Source organism: Phyllostomus discolor, chromosome 11 (assembly GCF_004126475.2).
Source record: "Phyllostomus discolor isolate MPI-MPIP mPhyDis1 chromosome 11, mPhyDis1.pri.v3, whole genome shotgun sequence".
NCBI lineage: Eukaryota > Metazoa > Chordata > Mammalia > Chiroptera > Phyllostomidae > Phyllostomus > Phyllostomus discolor.
The window spans coordinates 92804616-92824147 of NC_040913.2; the positions used below are offsets into that span (position 1 = coordinate 92804616).

The 19532-nt window shown below is 64.3% G+C and overlaps 2 protein-coding genes across 2 annotated transcripts in view; one reads left to right on the plus strand and one right to left on the minus strand.

Annotated features, from left to right (window-relative positions):
• MCPH1 (microcephalin 1) overlaps positions 1 to 19532 on the minus strand; it is a 129304-nt gene that overhangs the window by 26791 nt on the left and 82981 nt on the right. The gene's annotated exons all lie outside the window — the stretch shown is intronic.
• The window catches only part of ANGPT2 (angiopoietin 2), a 40942-nt gene continuing 29847 nt past the window's right edge, over positions 8438 to 19532 (plus strand). Inside the window, 2 exon segments of the mRNA XM_036011794.1 lie at positions 8438 to 8618; positions 8620 to 8811. Of these exon segments, the coding sequence (XP_035867687.1) occupies positions 8520 to 8618; positions 8620 to 8811 (291 nt within the window). The 5' untranslated portion in view covers positions 8438 to 8519.

Genomic DNA, 19532 nt, shown 5'->3' on the forward strand with positions numbered 1-19532 from the left:
CACTGCGCTGCTGTTCCTGCAAGTTCTCTTTCCACGCCTACTGTGCGATTCTCCTTCTTCACTTTTCTGCCCCTCGTTAGTGCCACCCAGCGCAGCACCAACGGTAGACACTGTGGGCCGGACTGGGCCGCCGCCGCCAAAGGCACCAGTGCTCACCTGCAGAACCCGAGAACGACCTTGCTGGGAGAGGGGGCAGCCGCCATCGCGTGCCACTGCACGACCACCCACACCGCCGGTCCAGCGGGGTCACGGGGGAGCCGGACGTCATCGAGCGGCGAGCAGGACCGGGTCCCCAGACCCACAGCCCCTGCTCTCCCCGCCGCTGCGCCCCTCACGGCGTGGCGACCGGGCGCCAGGGACACAGAACGGTCTCCTGCCTCCGAGTGCGCTAAGGAGGGCTGAGCGACGCTTCTCCTCTGTGTGCGCACGCACAAAAATGCACACACACACACACACGTGTGCATGGGCGTTCAACTTCTGCGAAGGGTGTTAGTTCTTCCGCATGAAGACGACGGTGAGAGCACGCCCCGTGGTATGTCAGTTGCTGGTGAGCTGACCCGAACAAACACGTTTACGTTCGCCTGTTATCTGCTCTGAGTCCAGCAGAGGGGGCAGGTGAGCGCCACCTGTGGCTCTGATACTTGCATTCTCCTACAGGTAGCACCTCCAACAGGTTTTCCTCCTGTCGTTCTTCTACCGGTGCTAGGGCTTTCGGCAGCCACGGCCGATTTTTATTTCCCCCTGGGGGGAACGTGCCACAGATGAGGCGCCTCAACACCCTCACAGGCGCCCTCTCTTCACCCGCTCTGCAGAAGTCACTTCCTCTGGATACGGGAGAAGTCACTCCCGTATCAATCCTCCTCTGAACTGAGACCCTTGCCCTGACGCGAACTGTCGGGCGGGAGAACGGGGTGTCCTTAACGGAGCGAGTCCCAGAGAACCTGCACGGGGCTGTGTGTGTGGGGCGGGGGGGGGAAGAGAGTGGGGCACACATCCGATCTGCAGGGCGGACGGCCATCCCCACGGCCCGCCGGCCAGCCACACGCGGGGGCTGGCGGGGCGAGAAAGGCAGGGAGAGCTTTTACACGCGTGTGGGCGAGCAGTCCTCCCTTTCATGCGTGACGACTTATCACACTTCTCCTACCACCCTTCAAAAACTGTACATAGTTCTTCAAAAGCACTTTTATACATCTAACTCCGTAATTGAGCCCCCTTTTCCATAGGGAGGTTTTTTTTTTTTTTCATATCAAGTCAGACCGATGGGAATTCTGGAAGGGGATCTTGTGCTTTTATTTATTTTTTAATTCTCTGACACAAGTGACTTTATTTATGTCAACCTATAACCAAGAGAGATAATATATCTTCATGTAAATAGCACACAGGACAGTTTTATCTCTCTTATTTTAAAAGGTTTCTCAAAAATTAAGATAAAAGCTTTATAGAGTCAGATTAAACAAAGATTAATCTTAGGTGGCACTGAGCCACTTTCAAAGAGAAATTCACTCCGGGAGAAACTGGGTTTTCAGCTGAGTGGTGAGGACAAGAGACGGACACGTTTGTCGCAAGCCACAGAGTCTGAGTTCTCTGTGGTCTCGATGAAACGGACCTGGGAACACTTCACGTGAATTCATGACTCATAAACACCCCCTGCCCCCGAATCTCTCTGACACTGTTTGGCAAAGGACAGATTTTGTTGACGTGACACCGCTCGTGGGCAGGGCTGCCACCCCTGACGTCTGTCCACGAAAAGAAAATGTTTAGCACTCCTTCCCTGTGGGCAGAAAACAGGACACGGAATCACGGGCAGAAGTATTATCGGGCTCACACACTCGTCTATTGTTTCGGAGTCTCGCCCACTGGCTCTTTAAAGCTGTGATCTGTATCTTGACCTTTCAGGCATTTTCAAAAATGAGATGATAAACTATTCCATACAAATATCAGAGAGTGAAAATATTTAAAAATCAAACAGCATTTGAGGTGACTGTTTTTTATAACAGGAGGATTATATAAACCAAAATATTCCGAAAAATTCATGGAATTCATGATGAAATCTTTAAAAAAATAATTACTTGGATATTTCCCGTCTCTAGTAAATAAAAACCTTTTTCGCCCCCAAGTCCGTAAGGTTGCGTACTACATACAGGGTGGCTTTAAAAAAAGAAGTGTTCTTCAGCAGAGTGTGCTGGCTTTTGGCAGTACAAGCTGTAAAAGTTTCTTTAAAAAAATCTGTCCCCTCTGGAAGTCTTTCGACATAATGTCACAGTGAACACTGATCAGCCAGACCGAGCGAGCACGCTGGGCACCTTGCTCACCGGCCGGCCTGGATCGGACCGACGGCCCCCTGCGAAGTCACGTGAGCAGCACAGACTTCCCCGTCTCAGGGACTCGGGCCCTTCCATCCGTCCAGGCCCCCCCCCCCCCCACAGCTGTGTGTGTCGGGCCTCCCCGTCCCGCAGGAGCCGCCCCGGCTGTGTCCCCGACGCCTGCGCTCGCCCCCTCTGCCCCGAGCGAAAGCTCGCCTGGAAATGGGGGGGAGTGGCTAGTTCCCCAGGAAAGGAAACGGCCTGAGGACACCCCTGGTGCGGGGCGGTGGCGCTCTCTCCCTCCCTCCCCGGCGGGCAGACCCCCATCCCGGCAGAATGGGGCCGCTGCCCCAGGCCGGGTGGACGCGGGGTGTGCTCTCTCAGCACGGCGGGGGTCGAGGGCTGCAAGTGCTCTACCGAGACACGGACGGGGGGCGGCTGCGCCAGGCACCCCCCCATTCCTCAGGAACGGTTTCCACGCTGAACCGTGCAGCCCAGTCTGCCGGCGGCCCCCGCTGGCTGCCGTTACAGAGGCAGAGGAAGGGGGGGCACGGGGCCGCGCCAGAGAACCCAGGACGCTGCTCTGATGGGCGGGTGAGGCGCGGCGGGCGCACCTGACACCCGCCCGGATCTCCCGGGCCCTCCGGGGCCCGTGAGGGAGACCGCCGTCTGGTTGCACCCCCGGGTGCCCCGGAGGGGCCTTTGCCTGCCCAGATGCCACCGGGCGAGGACGCTGGAGCGGCTCGTGGCGGGCTCCCTGGTGACCCGCCGGTTGGGGACGACCCAGGGCCCAGGGAGTCTGCGTCAGTGCAACGGACTCTGTCTCCGGGGACGGGTGTTTGTGCTGCAGAGAGGGGGCGGCCGGCCTGCGAGGGAACCTCCTCCTCCTCCCCGAGGAAGGCTGCAAGTCTCCTCGTTAAAGCCGGTGCAGCCGCTGCCTTAGGCCCACCAGCAGGGAGGTCCGAGCCAGGCTATCCCCACCCTCTCCCGGAGCCTCCACCCTGCACCTGCAGCAGGGCCGGCCGGGCCGGGCTGAGCCTCCCGGGGTTGTGTGTGTGTGTGTGTGTGTGTGTGAACACTGACACTTTTTCTGTCCTTACGGTAACTGGAAGGGGCTTTTCCTTTGGTGCTTTTCCCAACTCCCAGGGCTGGGAATTCTCTCTCCAGGCCGCCAGGGCCACGGGCGGCAGCGCCGGAGCCGGAGAGCGGCGACGCCCCAGCTCCCACAGACCAGCCTGCTGGTGGGTGCTCGGGCTCAGCCCCCCCCCCCCCCCCCCCCGCCTCTGGACATCCCGCCGAAGGCGGCGAGGGAGGCGCCGGGCGGGCGGGGAGCCTGCCTGCGGAAAGCCGAGCTTTTTCTCTCCTTTCTGGCCAGTTGTGCTGCCTTCTTCCTCTCTCACTCGCTACCGCACACAGTTCTGGGGGGGCAGCAGTACAGGTAACTTTCTCTCTAACAGGTTCACGTCCAGGGGACCTTCTGACGGCTCTCCACCACTCTGCACGCCAGCTCGCACGTGGGCGAGTCGATGGGGCTCGCGGAGCTGAGTCTGAGACGGCTGGGCGGGTGGGAGGCGACCGAGGCGTCCCCGAGGCCCCTGCTTGCCCCCCCCCACCCCCTGGCCCGGAGCTCCGAGCATGCCGGGCTGTGGGCCAAGAGCCACACACCGACGGTGCCACGTCCCCAGCTCCGCTTCTCCGGACAGGTGTTTCAGGGCCCAGAGCTCTTCCCCCACTGACGCAGCGCCTTCCCAAAATCCAGGCCACCCTGGCCGTGCGGGCCCACCCCAGGGCCCACGCCTGAGGCCGGCAGGCGGGGAGGGGGACGTGAGGAGGGCAGGGGCATGGTGCAGGGGGACACAGCCGAGTCCGGAGCACCTGCACCCGAGTACGTGAGGGAAAAGACTCCCCACAGCCCTGGCCGGGCGGCTCCGTGGCTTGGAGCGCGGTCCTGGGCGCTGGAAGGCTGCGGTTCGATCCCCGGGCGGGAGCGTCGGGGAGGGGCCCATTGACGCTTCTCTCTCTCGCTCCCCCTTGCCCTCTCTCTGAAGATTCATAAATACATCCTCAAGTGAGGGTTAAAGAGAGGTTTAAAAAATAATTAAAACAAAACCACGGCCCCAAATGTGCGGCAGACGCAGGACGACACCCCCCCCGCCCCCCAAGTGTCTGAGAGCTTCCCATGCCCCCCGAAGTCAGACTCGGGGTCTTCGGGGCCACGGCCGCACGGAGCACTTGCGGGGGCTTCAGCTGCTCGGGAAGCAGCGCCCGCCTCCCCGGGCCAGGCGATCCGCCCCGCCCCGCCCCGCCCCGTCAGCCACACAGTGCACAGGGGGGAGGCGGCCGGCCAGGCTGCAGTCGCGGCCATGGGGGCCCCTGAAGTAGTCTGACCGCTGGGCTGGACGCCGGTTTGACGGCGGCATCTGTGGGTCGCCGACTCCCTGAGACGCTGCTCCGACTGGCAGGTGTCCGAGGGCCGCCCGGCCGCCCCGGGGGCCGGCCTCCGGCGACGGTGGTCGGTCAGGCTGCTGATCCAGGTAAAAGGGGTCTACACCTACTCGGACCCACGTGCCCGGAGGGTCGGGTCAGGTCGGGGGGAGGGGGGCCCGGGATGGCCTTGGGCTCCGCAGGGCGAGCTGAGGCCGAGGGCCTTTGTCCAGGTTCCAGCCTTCCTCGGGGAGGGCGGACGCCTGGTCTTTTCGGGGCCCTCAGGGACACTCTGCCACCGCAGCCAGGGGCGAGCCCCCTGGGAGAACTCCCAACAGCAGGAGGGGCTAGAGCAGGGCCCGGGGGTGACGGCGGGCCCCGCCCACCCAGAGCTTCCCCGGACTGGACGCGCCGCTAATGACCGCCACGCAGGGACCTACGGAGAGCTGCTCACGGCACATTCGGCCCAGAGCTGAGGGGGCGGCAGGGGCAGTGCCGTGCACAGGGTGCCCGCTGTCCTCCTTGGGGGCAGCCCAGGAGCCACCTTCCTCCCTCCCCCCATTTGCTTCCCTGGGCCCCAGCTCACCCCCACCCCCACCCCCAGGGCCTGCGAGTGGCTGGCAGGGACCCGGGGCACCGGAAGTCCCCGTGGGGGGGGCGGAGTGACTTCTCCAAAGGTGACCACACCACCAATGCCCTGCAACAGGCTCTTCCCAGTGGGACACAGACGGAAGGAGAAGTGGGCGCCCGAGTCCCGTCTCCCCATGGGAGGGGACCGTGGCTGTGGGACCCAGCAGTGCAGGAACCAAGCCCCGTTCTCAGTGGAGGCTGGCAGAGACGGGAGAGTGAGGCTCCGAGGTCACGGCCACTATTTCGGGTTGCCTGGATCCGGAAGGCCCTGCTGGGCAGGCACGGCCTCCGGGGCAGGGGCCCCAGGCTCAGAGGGACCACGCTCTGCGTCAGACCCCCCGGGGCAGGGCTCGGACAGGCCCCACACCCGCGGGCCTCCCTCTGGGGTTGGACGGGTGCCCTGTCCTCAGCCAGGGCAGTTCCGGAAGCCATGCACTGCTCCAGCCCCCGGGGGACTCACCCAGTACCCCCCACCCTGTTGTGGGACCCTCCAGAGCGCGGCTCCAGCCGGCACAGGCCCCTCACCAAGAGCGGCAGCGGGAGCTGCTTCATTCGGAGCTGGAATCTCGAGGTCTGTCCAGGGACGGGTCCGGCGGCAGCGCGGCTCTGAGCGCACGTGAGAGCTCGGGGATCCCCAGGAAATCACCCACGATGCTCGACGCGGAGAAAGCCTCCGGCACAGGCCACCGCCGTGACCTTTTCTGGTTCAAGGAGAGGCCGTATTTCAAAGGTCAGACTGCATCTCTCCGGAACTCACCCCAGGGAACGGAACTCACCACACAGTTTCCACGCTCGCGCAAGAGGCACACCGCCATTCGGTCCCCCCCCCCCCCCCCCCCCCCCGGCGCCGTCGGCGTGAGAGGCCCGAGCCCGCACGGAACCTTCAGGAGCTCGCGTCAGACCGACCGCAACGCTGGGACGCAGGGTCTCGGTGGGTGCGGAGGCTGCGTGGAGGACAGCAGGGCTGCAGCTTGGCTCTTAAAAATGTTTATTTACTTATTTGTTTTTAGAGCGAGGGGAAGGGAGGGTGAGAGAGAGGGAGAGAAGCACCGACTGGCTGCCTCTTGCACTACGCCCCCACCCCGACCCTGCAGCCCAGGCCAGTGCCCCGACCAGGACTTGAACCGGCGACCTTTCAAGTTCACAGGACGCTGGCCAACCTACTGAACCACACCAGCCAGGGCTGGCAGTTTATGTCATGTGTTAGAGTCAACAGAGGAAGTAAGGGGAGGGGCACACGAAGTCCAGGGGTGGTCGGTCGATCAGGGGGGCGGGCGACAGTGAGGCGGGCCCCTCCGGGACGGGGTGACAAGTGAGAAGGACAGACACTCCTGTCGCGCCGCGGGCACGGCAGGGTCAGCAGTCAGTACCTGCTGAGCACGGGGTGGGGTTCGGGAGGGGGGGACGACGAGACCGGGCCGCCCTGCGCCAGGCGGGCTGCCCCCCGCATTGTCCGGAAAGCAGGTGGCCCGGACCCTTCAGCGGTGTGCCACCTCGGATGCAGAAGGACGGCAGAGGGGCTCAGGGCGGGGCCTGGCCTGCGCACAGGCTGCCGCCGGGACCCACTTCCCCGAGGGGTCTGCTCCGACCGCTGGTGCGCTCCCTCTCGGGGCCTGCGTCTGCGTGCCCACCGCGCAGGACCGCCCCCACGCCCGAGGGTGGCGGGTTCAGGACGTGGCCCCCTGTCACACAGCACACCCAGAGGCTGACCTCGCATGACACAGACGGACACTGGTCACCGCCGATGGCGACCGCTGCGGGGGAGGAGCCCGCGCACGCACTGAGACGCCACCGGGCACGCCTGTCCAAGGCGCGCTCCGGCCGGGCGGCCAGCAGACTGCCCGACTCTCAGGGGCGGAGGTCTCCTTGCCGAGGCAGCAACCAGGGGGCATGGGCCGAGCCGCAGAACCGAAGCCGAGGAGCCCGGCCAGTGGACTGGCTCCGGACTTCTACAGAGGAGGACACTGGCACTTAGTTAATCAAAAAGGGGAGGGGAGGTGTCTGAGTTCAAGGTCGGATGGGTGGGTTCAACCGACCCCGGAAAACACGCCACAGAATGGGAGGACGGGAGCAAGCCCTGGCCCGGTGGGGCTTCTGCGCTCCCCTCCCAACACCCTGGCACTCGACCCCGCAGACGCCCCGCCCGCTGTGCTTCCGCGCACCCTGCATCGGCCCGCTGCAGGCTCGTTCCGACTGCCCGAGGGGGCGTTCTGTTGCAGAGATCGGGTGTCACAGCTCGGCCGCCGACCTGCCTAACGTGGCTTCACGAGTCGCGATTCTCCCGTCAAACTCTGGGAACATGAAAACCCCGTCCCCGGAGCTGACAGTCCAGAGACCCAGGAGCACCCTGAGTCTCCCCCCCGCCCCCCCCGCCAAGGCAGGGTTCACGGGAGCAAGGCTCCTTCCTCTCTGTGTGCAGCAACGAAAATAAACCGCAGTCCTGACATACTTGCAGCATTTCTATTCCTCAAGGAAAAAACAGGAACCGTCACTGCGCTTTCAAGTTATTGCTCAGCCCCGGGACCGGCTGCTGCGGACGGCAGCGCCCGGGGCTCTCGAGGAAACACCCAGCCTGGGGGTGTGCCTTCGAGGTGCGGGGTGGGGGGGAGGCCTGGGAGCCGCCTCCCCCCCCCCCCCCACCAGAGGGCTGGTGCGGCGCGCGGCCCCAGCTGGGAGGCTTGCGCGGGCCGGGGTTTTTCCTGTTGCCTGGCTGCTGACCCCCCACAGGAAGATAACGGCCGAGCCAGGAGGGCGGAGCAGCTGGCCGCACATGTCTGGCTGCCCTTATCAACTTATCATATAAGAGGAGGCAAGGGATCGATTCGGACCCCGACAGGCGGCCTGGGGGGCGGAGGAGCAGAGCAGCGTCCGCAGGGATCTGCAGGCGAGCCCAGCCCGGCCCAGCCGGCCCAGCCCAGCCAGCCAGCGGGGTCCCACTCCCCCGGAGATCTGACAGCTCGCGGCAGGACCGGCACTCGCGGCAGGACCGGCTCAGGGAAGCCTGCCCCTGCCGGGGGACGCGGGGACCGGGTCCCGCACGTGGACCCTGACTGAGCCGGGCAGCCGAGCCCCCCGCGCCTGCCTGGGAGCGCCGCCGGACCGGCTCCCATGCGCCCGGGAGCCTGCTGAGCGCCGGCCGCCCGTGCCCCAGACGAGGAAAGAATGTGGCGGGTGGTGTTCTTTGCGCTGGGCTGGGCCCTGGCCCTGGCGGCCGCCCACGGCAACTTTCGGAGGAGCATGGACGGCGGCGGGCGGCAGCAGGTACCAGGTCCAGCACGGCCCCTGCAGCTACACCTTCCTGCTGCCCGAGGCGGACAGCTGCCGCCCGGCATCCGGCCCCTCCGTGTCCAACGCCGTGCAGCGGGACGCGCCGCTCGACTACGACGAGGACTCGGTGCAGAGGCTGCAGGCGCTGGAGAGCGTCCTGGAGAACAACACCCAGTGGCTCATGAAGGTAGGAGGGTGCTGTCTGCCCCGGCGCGCCCCGGTGCCCCCGGTGCCCCCGCCGCCGAGGCTCGCTCCCACGCCCGCAGGGGGGGACAGCAGGGGAGGGAGGGTCGGGGACGCCTCGCGGTGAAAGGGGGCGGCTCGTGCCCACGGCCCTGGGGGGCGGGAAGCTGGCGCGGCGGGACGGGAGAGGCGCCGCCTGGAAGGGTCGGAGCGGACGGAGAGCGAGCCCTCGGTGGGGAATCTCCCTGGGCCGGGCGGAGGGGCCGGGCGGAGGGGCCGGGCAGGCTGTTCTGTCCGGGCGGCTGGGCTCCGCGCGCGCGCGAGTGAGAGCCGCTGCCAGGGGCCTGGTAACGGGCTGCAGCCCGGGTGGGGGCGGAGAGCAGCCGCCCGGAGCCGGGAAAAAGGGGACAATCCTGTTAATTACGGATACATAACAACGGGGGAAGGGCTTTACCGATTTCCTGAATGTATTTACTGAAACGGACCGCGGCTCTCAGCGCACAGAGGAAATTAAATAAAGCAGGGCTCAAGTTTCGCAGAGCCCCAGGGCTCCCCCCACGGGGCTGGCGTTCCTGAAGGGGTGAGTTTCCCCGAGTGTCTGGGCGGAGTTCGGCTCCGCGGCCCCTCCGGGGCCGGCACTGGCTCTGCAGGGACCCACGTGGGCCGGGGCGCAGGGCTGGGGCGCAGGGCTGGGGCGCCGCACCGGTGCCGGGATGGGCGGTCAGGGTCTTGGTCCGCCCGGGAGCCCTCCGGCGGTCCCCTGTGGTGGGCTGGGCCTGCCCTGAAGCAGGGTCCCTGGGGGCTCTGACTCCCGCGCTGAGCCGCACTGCTCCCAGGCAGCAGGATGTGACTGTGCAGGGCCGCTGGGAACGGGAACTTTAACGAGCGGTCGGTCCGCCTCATTCACCGCTTGCCCCAGAGCAGCGGATTACCAGCAGCCTTTCATGCCTCGGGGGACCGTTAGTGAGGGCACCTTATCTGAGCCTCAGAATAGGTCTCGGCTCCTAATCTGTGTTTCTCATTAACTCCGCTGCCTCCGGAGAGGAGAGGACTGGGTTATTAGCCGAGCCCGGGCCCGGATGAATGAGGGCTCTCAGCGTGGCGTTCGCAGGGTCGCTTCAGATCAAAGACCAGAGGACACAAAAACCTGCCAGGGAGGCCCGCCCTGTCCTACAAAACTCGTTAGCGACCTCTCCCTCAGCCCTGCCCCTGGGTCACCCTGCCCCAGCTCTGGGTGGCTCTCCGGGAGGCTCCTCTCTCCTCCCGACGGCGTCCCTGGGACCCGCTGTCTTTAAATCTTCCGACACTCGGAGCGGTGCGAGGAACAACGTTAAACCTGCAGGCAGTATGCACAAGGCAGGTGCGAGTGCTTGGGAGACGACCCGCCTCCCGGGCTGCTGCTCACCCCGTCTGACCGCGCTCGAGTGGCTCGGGGGCGTCCCCACGCCTTACGGTGCGGGGCCGGTGGCCGCGGGCAGGGAGGGAGAAACACCCTCCATTCCAGTCAACACCCCAGTCAGTCTGCAGGGGCTGCTAACTCATCTCTGAAGATAAACAGCCTGGAAACACAAAAGAATGTTTTGCCAAATGCCAGACCGCTAAATTGTATTTGCTTAGCGAAGCCCCGTGAGGTCTACCTGAAATGCCAGGGGCAGGGCTCATATTTCTTTCTTAGATAAACTGCCCCTTCTGCGGGATCTGTGAGACTCTGTTTGAAGAAAGAAAAGGACAAGGAAATCTACACTATGTGACCCACACTCTTTTCCTTCCCAGGCTGTGTTAGTAAATATTTGAACAGTGGCACAGGGCTTATTTCTGAATTCCTGCATTAGCTACCTAGCTAAATGTCCCCGAGGATGACTTCATGTTTATCTTTTCCTCGGCTCAGCACCTGCTCCCCTGGCCCATCTGGGTGCCGTGCACCTGAGAGAGTCAGCTGGTATTTTCCCTCGGTTTATGGGCTTCTGGTTCGGGAACAGAAGCAGGAGAGCAAACAGGACCCCACTTAGAGCGACTGCGCGCTGGCTCTCGGCTTGTTTTCCTCCTCTGTGCTTTGCCACCTGTGACAACAGACGGTGCTCATCTCACTCGGGAGGGCACAACACCTAGGGCAGGGCAGATAAGCCGGGATGAAAGGGCCGGCCGCCCACTCGCACACCTACCGCCGGGCCCGTCGCAGAAAGAGAAAACACCCCTGTGTGGTTTTCGTTTCCCGTGCTTCCTCTCCTTTAGAGATGCTTATTTATATATTTGTGTTTCCCTATTTCCTCTCTGTCTCTGAGCAATACTGAAAACGAGGGGGTGGGGGAGGGAAGGAGGGGAGAGGGGCAGAGGGGAGAGGGGAGAGCGAGCGCATTCCCAGCTTTCCAGAAACCGGGTCAGGACGGAGAGGAAGCCCCGGGCTCTGGCGAGTTCAGTGTCAGGGCAGAGGAGGAGTGCGCGGCTGCGGTTGCCCTGGGACGCGGACTGAGAAAGCTGCTGTGCGCCTCATCCAAGGTGCCACTCCGTCCTCCTCTTCACGGGCCAGGCGAGGGGAGTGGCGGCCGGCGCCCGAGGGAGGGGCGGGCTGGCAGCGGACACTGCGGCGACCCACGAGAGCCCCGGGCGCCACGGTGGCCCCCGCGAAGCTGCTGCTGGGGCTCCGAGCCTCTGCCCCAGACCCTGAACCCGCCTCCTCGCAGAGACTCTGACCCTCGCCGCGGCGGCGGAGCACGGCTCGCTGGGGGGGGGGGGGCATGTTTTCCCCCGCGTCAGAGGAAGCGGGAGCGGAAGCAAACGGCTCTTTCACACCGACGAACACCTCGCATGTGTAAACAACTGCTGGGCCCATTGTGCTCGGGCACAGACTGTTTTGAGAAATACTGCCGCTGCCTGTGAACTTGAGGTGGACACTTCCTCGGTCATCTCACTGCGGGGTTTTTTGGGTTTTTTTTTTAATGACAAAAAGTGCTGGCTGGAAACTGCAAACCTGAACTGAGGTCCTTTCCTTCCTTTAAAAGTAAGACCCGAGGCCTTGCCGCAGGGCATGAGAACCGCTCCCCTCGGTCGACCGGGGGTGGGCGAGGCAGTCCGGCCCCCAAACCACAGCTGCTGCCGGCGGGAGGGGCCGGGGCAGACGCCCCCTGCGCTGGGAACACTGCCCCTCCCCCCACTCCCCCCCAAAGGACGGTGTCGGTGTCTGTGCGTGTGTGCGTGTGAGAATATGTGAGTGTGCGTCGGTGTGTGAATGAGTGTGCGCGCGAGCAAGTGTGTGGGCGCGCGTGCATCCTGTGCCGGGTTCCGTAACGGGAAGAGCGACCCCTCGCGCCCGTGGCCCCGGCCGCGGCGGTGTGGTGCCTCTGTCCTGTCCTCCGTCCTGACACGTGACGGGTCAGTGTCCGCGGCAAACACGGTGCATTCAGACAAGCCGATTAACCCCTTTGTGCAGGATCGCAGGAAAACGGTGGTTACTATTCCTTAACTATCTGTTAATGACAGGATGGTAGGGGCGAGCAGATTTCACGGTGGCGGGGCAAGTGCAACAGACTTAAACTCAGAAAACGCAAGCGCAATAGAATGCTTACTATGAAGGTTAAGCACGACGTAGAGTGCAATGTATGACATGTAACAGGTGCTCACTCCGTGTTACATACGAGCACATACGAATGTTTGCCTTCCGTGAGTAAGTGGCCCTGCTGATTCCACGGGGGGGGGGGGCACACTGGTTTAACGCTGTAGGAGCCACAGCGCGAGAACCAGGAAACGGACTTGTACACGCAACTGCCACGCTGCCTTACTGTCCAGAAGCCAGACACTCCGCGTGCCCTCCAGGCTGAAACGTGGAAATGGGACGATTTCAATCACCATGGTCCCTTACGAACAGCGGGAAGTGGGCGGTCCGCCCCCCTGCCCCTGGTCGTCGGTCCCTTCCTCCGGCTGTGCGTGCAGAGGCTCACACTGGCTCCTCACTGGGACCAGTTCAGTGTCACAGCGCCTGAGTTTCCTTCTTCATCTACACGGTGACACTGTGACAGGATCAGAATCTTGTTTTGGCTCACAGGTGACATGAGAGGAGGTCGGAGGGGAGAGATTGTAATTAGAGAAAAAGCAAAATTTAGAAGACAGAGAGGTAAAGGAGAATGCCGATTGAAGGTGTGTGTGTGACACACACACACACACACACACACACACTAGACTCGCCGTGATGGAGCCTGTCACCATAAGAAACAGCGGCCGTGGGGGCAGGGCTGCCCGGGCAGGGGCCGGAGTGGGTGGCGCTGTGCATCCCGGGTCTGGTCCGGCCCCGCCCCCCCCCCCCGCCGCCCCTGCCTCCGGTGTGCAGGGTGGCGGCTGACTCACGACAGTGGCAGCTCAGCAGACACACTCTTGTCTCTCACGAGTCCCTAGTTACACACGCCTGCTACACACACCTCTACCCTGACCTGATAACCAAGCGGTTTTCATTAAAGATAAAAGACAAAGGGAGCCGTGTATGTACACCTATGAAGACGTGCACGTGAATATCCTCACCGCATCCTTCCCCGACCTGAAGAAAACAGACGGTGAGAGTCTTCCCCCCACCACCCCAGGGGTCTCTGACAGGGCCGGCGCCGCACCAGCCACACCGCGGGCCCGAGGGGGGCTGCACAGGACGGTGCGCAGCCACCGGCAGCAGCAGACCGGACCGCTCTCCGCGCCCGTCCGCTCACTGTCCTCAAACAGCCCCACGACACGGGCCCGGGCACCTCCCACCGGTCCGGCCATCACCTGTGGACTCGGGCGGGGGCGGCTGGGGGGCACCAGTGTGCTCCGCAGGTCACGGGCCTTGCAGGGTCCCTGCCGAGAGGAGCAAACACGGCACAGCACCCGTGTCCCCCCCCCCCCTCCCCGAGGCCCAGACGCAGGACTGTGGGGGGTGGGGGCGGCCAGACTGCAGGACTCTGCCGAGGAGCTCGGGTGAATATGGACAGAGTGTTACTCTGAGTAAAACCCCCTGCCCCTCCCACCCCTCGTCGGGACGGGTCTCATTAAGGTCCATTTCTTTGCTCGACAAATATTGACGGAAGGCCACGCGTGCCCAGGCAGGGGCCTGGGCTGAGCCACTGGGGCAGAGAGATGACGGAGGTCTGGCCCGGCGGGGACACGCCCCGGCAGGGACACGCTCCACGTGAGCAGCGCATTCTCGCCAGAACACGCGTGACGGGAGGTGGCGAGGGCTGTGCGAGAAGGATGAACGAGCGAGGGGCGGAGAGCCAGGGAGGGGGCGCTGGAGCGCGGGGCGGAGGGTGAGTCAGCCGCTCTGCGAGCCGAAACCTCTCCTCCGGAGGAAACTCGGTTCAGACTGCTGCCGGGCGCGCTCCTCCGGACTCCCCCAGCGAGGCGTGCCGCTGCGGGAAGCGGGGTGCGCGGGGAACGCAGGGAAAACTTTCACCAGGACCTCTGTCGTTCTGAAGTCGCCGTCCTCAGTAGTCACCGCTGACACACACCTCCAGTGTGGGAGTAGCTTTAAACGTGCCGCACGTACTCTGACGTCACACACACCTGTCTGATAACCTACATACTGCACTTAACAGTGAACAAGGGAAGCGGGTCTGCGAGGCGCAGCAGCTCGGCAGCCCCTCCCCCCCGACTGTGGGTCCCGGGGTCTGGGCTCAGCTCAGCCCCGGACCCCCAACCCCGCAGCAGCCTTGGCGTCCGATGGCTGCTGAGTGGGCAACCCGCTCCCCAGGTGCGCACAGGTTAGAGGGGCCGTGCCGTCCGTCCGTGAGGGGGTGGTACCCAGAGCCGCTGGGAGCCAACAGCAGTGGGGGTGTCTGAGGCGTGGAACGGTCAGGTGGATTCCACTGGGCAGCTCAGAGGAGCTTCTGCTGAGATGGCAGGGGACAGGATGGACCGTTCCCACGGTGACAGCCCTCCCGTGGAAGCGGCCGGAGGGTGACAACAGAGCTACCTGGAAGTGCCGGCCACTGAGGCTCAGGCCCAGGACAGTGGTCACGTGCAACCTGTGTCCCCGCCCCCGTGCGACGTTAAAAACGACGAGAGGGCACCCCCTCCGGCAGGTGACACGCAGGCGTGACCGAACCCTCCCCCCAGCAGCAGCAGCGTGAGGTGGCGCTCTCGTGCGAAACGAGAGGACAGCACCAAGCCCCAGGACGGGGGTTGTCCCAAACGGAGAGGTCTCACGGGTGACACGAGTTTCCCGTCACTGGGGTCAGCGCGGGGGCCTGTGTGTCTGCACGGTCGGAAGCAGAGAGGGACGGGCACCCCCCAGCGGAACAGCGGGGCCGGGGTGCTGGCTGGCTGCCCCCCAGTTAGCGTTGTAATTGGAGGCTCCCCACGCAACCGCCTTCCTCTCGGCCGCCCCGAGCTCGGCCCGCGCCTGCGGGGGAGGCGGAGCCCATTAAACATCTCCGGAGCAGGAGCAGGGAGCCTGACCCGTCCACCCCCCACCCACCCTCCTGCAGCGGCTCAGCCATCGTCTCTGCCACCCGGGTTCCCCAGGACCCCGGTCACCGCAGCCCCCGCAGGCCCCGGTGGACAATGGTTTCGGTGGACATGGTGATTTTTCAGGGAAGAGAAGTTAGGACACAGAGGTCTTGGGAAACATGTTACCGTTTCCCAAAGTGGTCCCCTCCCGCCCAGACCACATTGACCAGCACTTGTTCACACATGAAGGGTCCTCCTTGTGCGAGGGGGCGAGTCCACCAACCGGGGCGACTTAATGGGGTGCGTGGCCGGGTGATGGAGCCGTACCCCCCACCCCGTGCTCAGTGCTCAGCACCCCAAGGCGCACCCGGGCCCAGGAGCATCCAGGGTTGCGGGCCTGGCTGTCACTAGCTGATGTTTCCCGTGGGGCTGGACACACGCCCCACGGGGGGGGGCCTGCTGCTCTGGCTCCCACAGCCTGTCTTCTGGCTCCCACAGCCTGTCTTGGTAGTTGGGTTCGGAGCTGCCACCCCCAGGGGCCGGGAGCCTCGAGGCCCTGACAGCTCTGGGGTTGCCTCTGGGGTTGTTCTCCTGGCCTCAGTGTCCGTGCAGCTGACCGCACAGCTGGTGGGAGCCGCGTGGCTCACCGGCGCCCGCTGAAGCTGCAGGACGGAAGGTCTCTGCTGTCATTTCATTGGCTCCTCTGCGTATGTAGTGAGGGACCCTTTGAAAACCGCTGTTAGGCTCTCAGCTAAACGGAGTGGAAGGCAGAGAGATTTCCCACGTACCCCCACCCCCGCCCCTCACAGCCCCCCCCCCCCAGCCCCCCCCTCCCCCCGCCCCGGCGGCACACCTGGTACAGTCAAGGAGCCCGCACCGACGTGCGGACACCCGAAGCCCACCGTCCCCTCCAGGGCGCACTCCAGGTCTCGCACGGTGGCCTGTGTCCACGGTCACCTGTCTCACACTCAGTGGACTCCCTGCCCCACAGCCCTCTGGGCTGGGCTCCAGCCCGTCCACCCCTCCCTCCCTCAGCCCTGCAACCACCGCCCCGGGCCCCTGCCTGCCATCTCAGCTTTCCCAGACTGCCCGTGAGCTGAGTCACACAGTAGGCAGCCTGTCCGGACTGCCTTCTCTCACTGAAGCAACTTTTTTTTAGTGTGTTTAGCCTTACGTTTACTTAGCGGCCCTTGCCTCATGCCACTACGGGGATGGCTGAGCCTCTGCAGGGAACCCGCTCACCTGCGGGGGCCCTGGGCACCAGTCCCAGCTCCGAGGAGCCGGGGAGTGCCTGGCGTCCCATGGGGCCGCGCTCTCAGCGACAAGGCCAGAGACACCCTGACCCAGATCTGCTGCGTGCCGCCCTGTCAGGGGGACAGCTCCACTCACGCTGACCCGCCTGAGCGGCCCGGCGGCACACGCCGGAGGCACACGCCTCCGAGCACACCTCCACTCCGAGACAAGGGACGACATCCTTTCCTCCAGAAGAGGACCGTGCCAAGTGTGCGCGTCACATGCCTGTACTCGTAGTGCACGGCCGAGGGCCCCTCTGTAGATGCGCCCGGCTCCAAAACTGCCCACGGCGCCTCCTGAGCCCCCCCCACCTCCATCCCACGAGCCCCCCAACACGGCCGGGCTCCACCAACTCAGTGTGTGTGGCTCCCACGTCCAGTGAGTGGGCTGTGAGCGGCGCTGCCCTGTGCTCCGGTCTGTTTTCGCAGTGGGAGGCGGCAGGGACCACAGGACTGTTGAAAGGCAGCCCCCAGAAAGGCGGCCCCCGAGCCCCCTCCCGCGGGGGCACCCTGGGGTTACCGGCCGGTCTGCACGGCTGGTAGGAAAGGCTCAGAGTTCCGGAGAGGCACTTTCCTTGGGGCCTTTTCTCAGTCTCTCATCTGCAGCTTCGACAGACACGGTCAGCTCCTGCCCACATGCTGGACGACCCCCAGCGCTGGTCTGAGGCTAGCCGAAGGGTTCCCTTCCGTTGCATTAACGACTACCAGGGCTTTGGGACCCTGAAAAACTACTACACATGGATGTTGGTGAAAACTTCTCTGAGCAGAATTTAATGGGAAATTCTGGTGCAAAAATGCTGCCGGAGGGAAGATATTTTGCTGAATCACAAAAATATAACCTGATTCCAACCACAAGCTAATTACCCATGCTTAACATTTAGCGTAAGTGTATAAAATTCCTAATTATTTTTAGCTACTAGGGAAAATTCTTAAGTTTCCTCTTTTAAAAAAAGCTTACCGGATCAACAGGAATTCCTGACCAGCATTGGTTTTAACGCAGCTGTAACAGTAAAATGCTCCTGAACGCGGTAATGGCCGGGTAATTAGATTATAGGTGAAAGGATCAAGGTTAATCAGAACGCGTGACAACCGGTCATTGTGTGACATGTAATTAACTGTCCGACTGTCACAGGCGCCTCCCCCTTGGGTCCCCACAAGCACAGTCCGGCCTGCAGGCGCTCCTCCCTCGAACTGGCCAGCGTGTGGTGCCTCGCTGTCGTGGGCAGGTGAGGACACTGAGCCAGCCGCAGGCCCGGGGCTCACTGAGCGCACACACCTTCCCTTCCCTCCGTACCCCAAACGCTGCCCGGTTCTCGCACACGGCCCCGGGACGAGAAAGGAGAGGAGGAACATCCCCGACCAGTGGAACAACTCCCCCACCCGGCTGGGACGCGCTCGGGGTCCCTCCCCGCCGTCAGTGACGCCGCCGCATGCACGCTGGGTCGGCAGGAGGCACGCACGGGTGCCCCGCCCCACCCCCTCACCTCGCGGACAACCGCAGGCTGGGCAGCCCGCAGCTGCGAGGCCGGCACCTGCCGCCTGTTTGTTTGGAGAGCTCACAGCGTTCCTGCAAAAGGATGCTGCTCAGACGACAGCGGTCACTAGAGGTCAAAACCGAGACCGTTTTCCTGCCGGCACCCTGAGGGTGTGGCTGTGAGGTGGCAGTGGTGATGGCGCTGCCGGGCCTGGGGACAGCAGCCGGGCGGGCGGCTGCAGAGAGTGGCACTGGCTCACTGAATGTCACCATGGGCCGCGTCAGGCAGGCCCCCCCCTCCTCGGAGGGGAACCTGGAGCTCGGGTGCCACCAGAGGCACCCAGCTGGCAAAGCCGCGATCGAGTGTCCTTCCCCAGAGCTTCGGACAGGACCCGGCACTCCAGACACACGCCGTCTCCGGCGCGCACGGGGGAGCTAGCAGGCTTCGCCGGTTTCCCAGACACCTGCACCTGCGACACCACACACAGCAGTCACGCCCGAGCCAGCGCCCTGGGGAGCGAGGACCCGTGCGGGGAACCTGGGGGAGGGGCGAGGAGAGCCTGTGGGTGGGAGCTGCGGCCCCCTGCCCCCCCGGGGGGGCTGGTCTGGGGGTGTGCGGAGGAGCGGGGGTGGTGAGAGGCCTGCCAGGTCCCAGACTGCAGAGCGCAGTCTCAGCCCAGGAACGCCTGATTTCCTCCCCCCAGCTGCGCCCCTGTGGACTGGAGCCCAGTGGCTTTTGGTGGACTTGCGTAACGACCCCCCTCCTGGCCCCCGACTCCAGGTCAGCTCTCCTCCGCCCTCTGGCCCCGGAAGGCCAAAAACCACTCCGAGGCCGGCCAGGGTGGGGCTGGTGGCCCCGGAGACGAGGATCAAGATGAGGAGGCACATCCCAGGTCCGAGTGGACCGAGTGGACCGCGTGGACCGCTGGAGCCCCACCCCCAGCCCAAAGGCACCCCTGCTCCAGGGGACACAGGGTTTAGGGGCTCGGGGACAATGGCGAGCGGTCTCCACGAGCCGCCTATAGAATGCCAGGCAGAGACATTGGGCAGGCAGGCGCACACAGAGCCTTCGCTTAGGGTGTAACCTCAGCCCCCCACTCCAAGCCGGGCACTCCAGAGGGGCCCAGAGTCCAGGGGGACCGATGGCTCAGTGCTGGAACCCCAGGAGCTGCCAGGACTCCCACGGAGGTCCTCCCGCGGGGGGCTTCCAGCTGGCGTGTAGACCACGTTCGTCTGAAACCAGATCCCACAGCCGAAGGGGCTTTCGGAGTTCCCGCTGCCGACGGAACCCCACGGGCCTGCGGGGCCAGGGCCAAGCCTCTCCCGCAGCCCGGCCACGTGGGTGCAAAGCGGGTGACGTGACGCATGGCCACCGGAACAAACACGGTCTCACCACAGGAAAGCCCCTGCCGCAGCCCCCTGCTTCCCGTGTGCACACCCACCCTCACCCCATCCCGTGTGCACACCCACCCCTCAGCCCCACGTCCCGTGTGCACACCCACCCCTCAGCCCCACGTCCCGTGTGCACACCCACCTCACCCCCACGTCACGTGT